Raw genomic sequence first — 9,049 nt, 5'->3', positions numbered from 1 at the left:
CGTTCTTTCACCGCGTGCGCATGGGGAGGCGCGGGGCCTCTCGATGGCGGCTGTGCAGCTCGGCCAGTAGCGGTGCGGCTAGGCGGCGGGCTTCGGGGTCCTCGGTGCGGCGGCGTGGCCATTGGTCGCGGGGCGGCGTGGCGGTGCTGGTGGCCGGCGGCGCCCGGGCGACCCATGGGCCCTTTCGGGCTCCATCTGGGCTAGGGCGGGTCGGCGGCTCGGTGTGTGGCGACGCTGCTCCTTGGTGTTGGTGGCGAGAAGGCGGTATTCTGCGGGCGGTGGCGGATTCGTTGGCCGGCGAGCTGCAGCGCAACGGCAAGGGCTGTCCGGACCCTTTTGGGTCCGGCTGGGCCTCGGCGCCTGGTAGGCCCATTGTTCGTGCGTCCGGTCGGCTCCGCGGCGGCGGTGGTGCATGTCCCCCCACGTCGGCTGTGTTGCGGATGCCCCCGAGCCCACTATCTCTTCTCCCATCCTCCAGGTCTCGTGTCGGCGGCCTCAGGGAGACAGCGAGTTGGTTCGGCGATCGTGGTGGCACATGTTGGTGGGCGACGTGCTGGGCGGTGCACTATGGATCGTTTGGGATCGTGGTGGGGGTTTGGGTCGGGAGAAACCCCTGGCGGCTCGTCCGGCCCCGATGCGGCGACGCCTGCGGGTGCTGCGGTACCTTCCAGTCGGGTACACCCTCCCCCATTGCCCACCGCGTACCGGGGGAAACCCTATGACTAGTCCAGGCAACAACGGTGTCGTCGTCACCTCTTTCTTGAAGGTGTTGCTTGGTACGCGGCACTTCAGATTGTTGGGTGCGTGGTGGTACTTTTCCGGAGGGTGCAGCTGTTGCCGGCCATCTTCATTTCGTTGATCTGCCGATGTTGGATTTATTTCTCTTTCTTTTTTTCTCTTTTTTTCTTTGGGCTTGTTTGTGCTGCAGCCCCAGCGAGCTGGCTGTATCGGATATAAAGCGGGTGGAAACACTTTATCGTATTTGTATGGAATGGGAGATGACCCTAGGTAACTAGATGGACACCGGACACAAGTTTTATCCAAATCCAGACCCTCGTGATGTGTGTAACAACCCCTTCTCCTCTATGCATTATACCATAAATAAGTTACAGTAAAGGAATACAAGATGTATTCAGCGTGAGGATGAAGGTGAACGAACTTGATAGGCTGTCTTAGATATGATCTACTCCCTCTGTCTCATAATATAAAAAACGTTTTTGGCTCTACACTAGTGCCAAAAACGTTCTTATATTATGGAACGGAGGGAGTACTAATCATACTATTCCGCATCCAGGGCATCTCGCGATCCTTGAAAAGTTGAAGTTGGTCTTCATCTTTAGTGGACGCCTTTATATAGAGTAGTCTCGAGCTCGCTGACTATGAAACACTGGCGACCCTGCTACCAACAGCATCGTTACTTCCGCATGCCCTTGTGTAGTTCTTTCATCTTAGAGCAACTCTAACCGAACCTCTATAATTCAAAGGAGGATACTCCCGAGTATCCTTTAGAAGACTCATTTACTCTAAAATGTGACCGTTTGTAGCCAGTCCCCAATAATTAATGAAGCAAAAAGAATTATCAAATTCATTTAATTTTCATCCATCTACATAAACTTCACTATTATATTATTTTATTGAATGACATCTTGGTTACATACTTCACAAATTCTGAGAACCGATCTAAAGAAACTATAAAAAGAATTACACACTTTAATAGAAAACTAACTTCCATAACTACTTCAAGTTCGATTAATGCTTTCTCTATGTCTTCATTGCCTACTCCCAATAGACCCATCCGGGATGTTGGATGTTTCGTGCGTGCTCGAAACTCAGCACCAGCGCCAGCACCAGCCACTGCCGCTCGCCTCTGCCACGACAACGCTCGCCACTACGCTGATAGTGGGGCAGTCATGTGGGCTAGGTTTGTCAGCAGAATAAATTAGTGCTAGTCCCTGTTTAAAGGTGGAGGCTGCCGCTGACCAGTGGGCCTAGGGCTTGTACTAAGCCAGTTGAATATTTTCAAGGGGCTAGAGGAGCGGCAGTGAGATTGAGTGAAAGCACAGGGTTCTAAACAGAAGATCATTCTTTGAAAGGAGGGAGTTGCTTTTCCCTTCACCGTTTCCTTTTAATCCCGCCGAGCGAGCCAAGCATGCATGGTCTAGCAAACCGTGGAGAAACCAGTAGACGATTGAGTGTAGCAAAAACCAGAGGGAAACCACAAATCAGTCGGTACCCCACCTTAGCATACCAGGGACAACAATGTTTACAAGGGGCGGAGCATCTGGAAACCAGAATGAGAAGCGGCAGCTCCAACGGAGCTCCGGAGATGAGCTTGACGATTTCTTGGAGGAGCAGCTTCAACGACGGCCAGAAGTACGGATCATCAACAGATACGCGGTCGTCATGGCGTACATCCGACTTGGCCTGAAAGGCATCGGGGCCCTGGCGCTTTTGTGGGCCACTGTCGTCCTCCTCGGCGGCTTCGTCTCGTCGCTGGAGGGGGACGATTTTTGTTATGTCACAGTCATCGCATTCATCCAGGCGGCCGGGTTAGTGCTTAGCATTCAGCTCTCTCTTAGTATCCAGCTTTTCTTGAAAGGCTTTCGTCCGCTTTATATATAAAGCAAACTTAGTATTCAGCTTTCAAGCGTTTTATCTTATATTTTACCTAAAACAAGTTATGTTACTCCCTACGATTGTACTAGATGTGCGTCCACTAATATTAATCGGAGGGAGTATATTATTTTCATGGCATAAATTTGTCTCTTCAATAATTCCTAAATTATCACAAAAAGAAATTATCAGCATAATGGAATTTTCAAATATACCTACTACAACTCCTGAAAAGTTCCGAGATATCTAGAAGCGATGCCACAAGTAGTCCGGAGTTTTGGGGCTCCAGAGCCTGAAAGTTCGGGTTGTCCAGAAGTTGTGCCATCAAGGGCCTTCGCTCTAGAGACCCTCCCTCCATGTCCGCCTTTATCTTCTTCGACACCTTGCTCCTTGTCAGTGACTTGGGCTTTCTTCCTCGCTTCTCCATGATAGATGCCTTCATACCAATGTTTTAAATAGCGTGCTATGGAAAATAGCGGCAGGCGTCCAAATCAGCTATAGCAAAGCTATAGCGGGCTATTTATGAAGACAATCATTTAGCGGCATCTTCGCTATAGCCGGCCATTTAAAACTATGCTTCATACTTGAGAACACAAAAGGGTTCTAGCATGAGGTAGTATTCATGTCTCATTCAAATTCATAGGGGACTGAAAGAGGAGTGAAGTCACCCCGTTTTGCATCTGGCAAAAAAAAGTCACCCCGTTTTGCATGGCGTGCACACATGCCCTTGTCATGGATCCACTTGGGCTTGGTTACTTGGTGGTGAGTTCACGGTGATGTTTGTGGGACGATCTGAACCAACGCCCATTTAACCACAAATCCTCCAAAAAAAACTGGATATCCTCCATGCAGTTAACATTAGAGGAGCATAAATGAAAAATTAATCTTCATAAGCACAATCCGAATTGGATACCTTAGGCTGGACTTGGGGTTTCTGGATTATGTTATCGTGTGATTATTTAATAATATTGTAACAAAAGTTAAACACAATAATAGGCAAACACAGGTCAAAAGTATAATATAGGAAAACCGGCTGAGACAAATGGTATTCATTTTCTATCACAATATAGGAAGAAACATTCTGTTTTTGCTTGACATTCTTAATTTTCCCATAGACCTTATGTCATGCTCTTATTGGAACAAACATAGGGTATTCGATGCGATGGGAGATGCTCGGTTTGTGTTCTTGGCAAATTGGATTGAAAATCTTAAACGGAGAACTCATTCTGTACTAGACCTCACTCTGATTGTGGTATTTACTGTTAGAAGGGAGAGAGAGGGATTGTTGCGGAATATGATGGATGTATTATTGAGCCTCGAGGGCGAGTATATATTGAGTACAAGACTTGGAGGGCAAGACGCCTCTCCTAGAGATAAGGTAGGAATCCTAAACTACCAAATACATGTAACCCAAATATATCTCTAACATCCCCCCGCAGTCGTAGCGGTAGCGTTGCGAACAACAGGAGCGTCGCAAACGGTCAGACTGGAGAGAATAGCAGCCGACGGACTGACATCCCCCCGCAGTCCTAGCGAGAGCGTTGTGGACGGTGTCGCGTCGTGGACGCATTGACTGTAGAGGAAGCCGACGAGTTGCTCAAGCGGATGATAGCCCTTTGTGTCGATGTCGATGTAGCCGAGAGCGTAGGGTGGTGTAGCCGTGGTCGAGGTAGCCGTGCGAAGAATGCCGTGGTCGATGTCGAGTCGGGGTGGCCGGTGTCGAGGAAGTCGCCGTGGAGCCGCAGGCGCAAGGGGGCGCCGAGTTAGCATGGGCGCAAGGGTGTCGAAGTAGTGGTGCGCCGGGAAGAAGATGTTGTTGACGACGCGTCGCGACGGGTTTGCCAAGCCCGGGGACACATCGTGGACGAAGGCACGCACCGGTGTTGCCAGCACCGGGCATGCGGAGATGGACGAAGACGAAGTTGACGAAGCGCCGACCAGGCTTGCCAGGCCCGGGGACACGTCGTGGATGAAGGCACGCATCGGTGTTGCCAGCACCGGGCATGCGTAGACAAGGGACCTGCACGAGCTGTACGCCATGTCGGAGAAGTCGGAGGGGCCAGCAGAGAAGAACTCGACGACAATTGCGGCGTCTATCGGCGCAGGGCCGATGTCACCAACGGTGGTCGGAGTAGACGAAGTGGTCGGGGTAGATGACGGCGACGCTGGCGACGGACTGGTGCTTGGACGAAGACGAAGGGGGTGGACGGGCGGCGGCGGCGGCTACGAAGGTAGCGGCGGCGGCGGCCAAAGAAGAGCGGCGGCGGCGGCCTGACGGCGGCGGCGGCGGCTAGGTTAGAAGTGCGGCGGCGGTGCTCGAAGTAGGCGAAGAACCCTGTCAGGTGACGAAGACCGGCACGGACGGTGGCATTCCCGCGCCAAGGGAGACGGCGCGGCGCATACCACGGGAGGTCAACGCGCGGTGACGGCGACGTGGACCGCGGGCCGCGGCGCTACGGCCCGAAGGGGCGACGCAGCGGCGGCAGGCGGGCCGTGGTGACCGCGGGAAGACCTCGGGGCGGCAACGCAGCGGTCCGTAGGGACGACGCGATGGCAACCTGTGGCTCGATCGGCGGTAGGCGCGTGCTCGGGGACGTGCTTGGCGAAGACAGACGCGTGATCGGTTGATCAGACCGACGGCGCCGCTGTATGCGCCATGGCGGGGACGACGCGCAGAGCGGAGTCGATGGCGACGTTGTCGGTGATGTCCCGGGCGATGACGACGAAGACAGACCGGCGATGGAGACCGCGCGGACGAGCGGCCGGCAGCGACGCACGAAGGCGTCCCTTGGGCGGCGCGTCCAGCCTTGCCGCGCGGTTGATGACGAAGCAGCCGGTGAAATCGACGCCGATGTCGGAGTAGAGGCGCGAGGGTCGACGGCGGCGGCGGGCGACGCAAACCGGATCACATAGACCGGAAAACCAAAAAGTAGACGCCGATCAAAGTGACCGGCGAGAGAGAGAAAACCCGGATCAAAGGATCGGGAAAAAGACTTTCTAGGGCAGCCGGTCGACACGACCGGCGGACGAACCCTAGGTACGGGCAGCGCGGCCCCCGGCGGCGGTCATGGAGGCCGACCGCCCCGGGGGCGGCGCGTGGGTGCGAAAGCGGCGGCGGCTAGGGTTTGGATCGTGATTAGGCTGATACCATGTTAGAAGGAAGAGAGAGGGATTGTTGCGGAATATGATGGATGTATTATTGAGCCTCGAGGGCGAGTATATATTGAGTACAAGACTTGGAGGGCAAGACGCCTCTCCTAGAGATAAGGTAGGAATCCTAAACTACCAAATACATGTAACCCAAATATATCTCTAACATTTACCCCAGTGGTGTACTCTGCTGTTCTTGGACCATCCGTGTGCATTTTGCTACCATTGTTCGGTATAACCAATAGTGAGCTATGTCTAGGTTATGCCGAACCAAATTTGAAGCAGGCGTTGAAATTATTCTACTACCTATCCATTGTTCATGGCGCAATATGCTTATTGTGTATAGTGATTGAAACGACTGCTGATGAAGGTTTGGTGGAGAAATTTGGCCGGCGACATGGTCTCAGCCCTGAAGTACTTGATGGATACTTGCACCAAACCAAGCAGACGTGTGCAAAGAACCTGGAGTCCATAGAGAGCTGGAACTTGATCGTATATGGTGCTGGCTTGCTAGATTCCCAATTACCAGAGGACTATGCGTCAGGAGGAAGGGTATTAAATATACTGATTGACCAGGATACACCGGCGCTGATTACACGGCTGCTGATTAGGTCACCGAGACAAAGAATTCAGAAGCTGATCGAAACCCTTACCTGGAGTAACCCAGCAGAACGAGAGATGAGGTGGCTTGCAGCAAGGATTGTTGAGCATCTCGCTGGTCATCTCAACCTTGCTCACTTTCCAGGAGCATTGGAATGCATATCCTCACTCTTTGAAACTTCATGTCATAACAATGGTGATCAAGAAGCTCTCCATCTGCCTTTTGTAGTTGGGCGTAGCAAGCATAAGAGAAGGATAAATAATATGCTACACGATATGGTTAATGGTGTCCTGCAAGGTCGGAATACACTGTTACTTATTTTATCTGGACAGTTCTATGTGGTAGCGATTTGCCTATATCTACGAGCTATTTATTATTATTTTAGTCCCCCGGAGAATGTTGGTACCCCAGAGCTAGACAACAAGCAGAGGGGGAGTGATGAGGATCTGCTCTTGCCAGGCCTGAGAATTCTAGAGAACCTGGCTCACAACAGACACAACTGCACAATGATATACAACACCCAGGATCTTCTTTGCCAAATAGTTGCACCTGTCCGCTCCAACGAATTAATACATGATATCAAGAGTAGCGCTGCATGGACCAAGGTGGTAGATGGATCATTGAAAGTGGTAAGCCGGCTCATGAGTTCTTCAGGCAGCGCTGGCAATAAAATGCGCAGACTAATTACATGTGATACAAATGCAGTCAAAAACCTGAAGGCTGTTGTCGCCATGGATATGAAGAGCAACAATGGTATCATACAGTTAAAGATACGAGCTATAGAGGTTCTTACACAATTAGCCTTGCATCATCCTGCAAGTACTTCTGCTACTGTGATAAGAGAACACCTACACATCTTCCTACAGGATGATTGGATGGGGAATTATTTGAAAGGTGAGAAAATGAGGTTCGAGCACCAAAGTACAAACCAACAAAATAATTTACCAGAACCGTCAACGGGAGCACTTATGGATAATCTCATTCTCATTGTCAGTAACGTATGTCCATTAATCTTGTTCGTAGGGGGCACACAAGAACGCGTGACGAGGGCAAGAGAAGCACGTGAGTTGAGGGCAGCAGAAGCATGTTTGACTGTGATGAGGGCCGGACAAGCACATCTGATGAAAGAAGCTCAGGAAAGTGCAAGCCAGTTTAAAGAGAAGGCTGGTGAAGCATTGGCCATGTTGTCTAGTGACTCAGAGCCTCAGAGGCTGTCAAGAGCTTCACGATTGAAGTATGTACAGAAGACAATGCCCGTCGTCTTACTGACTTGCTTGACTCCAGTATCAAGACCATCAAATGTGAAATAGGTGAAACAGAACCTGTGGAGATAGAGATCAGCATTTCTTGTCGTATTAGCGCCAGTGTCATCTTGAAGAATCTGAGGAATCGCGACATGAAACTAACCTTAGAGAAGGTATGCATGAACCAACTGCACGCCACAGGTTTCGGCAATTAGCTTTTTTGGCTAAACTAACACTGCATATATCATCGCAGGTACTCGCAGAACTGCTTCCTATACAGGCGGAAGCAAGTAGCACACCACAGTGGTGGGGGCGTCACATCTCTTGTTCTTGCATTGCAGCATTCAGAAACGACATAGAAAGCCGTGCCATCTCTTGCATTACATCAACATGGAACGACATGGAACGAAGCGCCACCCGTTGCTTTCCAGCGTTCAGAAACAACACAGCAAACCCAAGCGATGGTGGGAACGACGAGCCTTCCACTTCACCGATTCACCACATCCAGCAGTGTGGGGAGAGGAGGCTGCAAGCAGAGCTCATATCACTTGTCGCGGTGAATCTTGAAAATAACAATTTTGATTTTGCAGCAATCTTAATATTACCACCGCGCGCGCCGCCAGTTTCCCTGCTGGAAGAGTTTGTGGTGAAGCTCAAGAAGATGGTGGAGGACAACATGTACGCCACCCCTGCGTGCCTGGCTATACAGAAGCTCGCCTGCAAGATGGTTACAGGATTCCTCCAGCATGATCGAAACGTTGAAGTGATCGGCAATCAAAATATTGTTGGCACATTACTGGAGGCTTCAAAGGTGATGGCCGGGCTTGAGAGCAGCATGCTTTTCACTGGCGTCCATCATGACTGCCACGGGGTTCCTCTGAAGCCTTTTTTATCTGTTCTCGCTAACCAGGCAAAAGATCTTTTGAAACTGAAGAAACGGGCTCAGACTCTGGCTCGGGCTCAGCTTCGGCGCACCAACAGTGCGCCTGCCGGTGCATCACCAACATGATTGTTGCGTTACGGAGTATTTCTGTATGTTAAAAATACTGAAACGGGTATCCAATTCTAGGTGTGCTATATGCTTGCTGGTTTTTCTTTTCTTCCTTTGTTGATTTGTGAGAGACTTTGTAATAACGGGCCGTGTGCACCTTTCGGCGTAGAGACCAGGCGTGTGATCCTTCCATTATTCTAAGAAACTGAAATCAGTTTCTGCATTAGGTTTCAGTCCGTCTTCTATCTCATGGGAATTTCTAAGTCTATATGCTATGCATCAATATTGCGCCTGCCGTTGTACCAGTTCAGGTTGTAGCTGCCAACTTATGTCCCGCTGAATGGTTAAACAAACCTCAATCAAGTCATGTGTGACTTCTATTCAGACTTGTTAAGTTTGTTACTGTCCAATGATGACATACGAGCTGATAGAACTCATGTGTGACTTCTA

General features: G+C 50.7%; 1 protein-coding gene across 2 annotated transcripts; it reads left to right on the top strand.

Annotated features, from left to right (window-relative positions):
* The first annotated feature begins 2,133 nt into the window (after nt 1–2,133).
* On the top strand, nt 2,134–8,825 carry LOC119366357. 2 transcript variants are annotated; one of them, XM_037632084.1, is made up of 5 exons: nt 2,134–2,549; nt 3,763–3,867; nt 5,931–7,258; nt 7,388–7,781; nt 7,862–8,825. In XM_037632084.1, exons 1-4 carry the CDS (start codon nt 2,260–2,262, stop codon nt 7,672–7,674), a joined length of 2,010 nt encoding a protein of 669 aa, XP_037487981.1. In that variant the 5' UTR covers nt 2,134–2,259; the 3' UTR covers nt 7,675–7,781; nt 7,862–8,825. The 2 variants fall into 2 exon arrangements, with proteins under 2 accessions (XP_037487981.1, XP_037487980.1); XM_037632083.1 differs by having other exon boundaries at nt 5,931–7,781.
* The last annotated feature ends 224 nt before the right edge of the window (nt 8,826–9,049 follow it).

This window comes from Triticum dicoccoides, chromosome 2B (genome assembly GCF_002162155.2).
Source record: "Triticum dicoccoides isolate Atlit2015 ecotype Zavitan chromosome 2B, WEW_v2.0, whole genome shotgun sequence".
Taxonomy (NCBI): domain Eukaryota; kingdom Viridiplantae; phylum Streptophyta; class Magnoliopsida; order Poales; family Poaceae; genus Triticum; species Triticum dicoccoides.
This window is presented reverse-complemented; position numbering and strand designations above follow the sequence as displayed.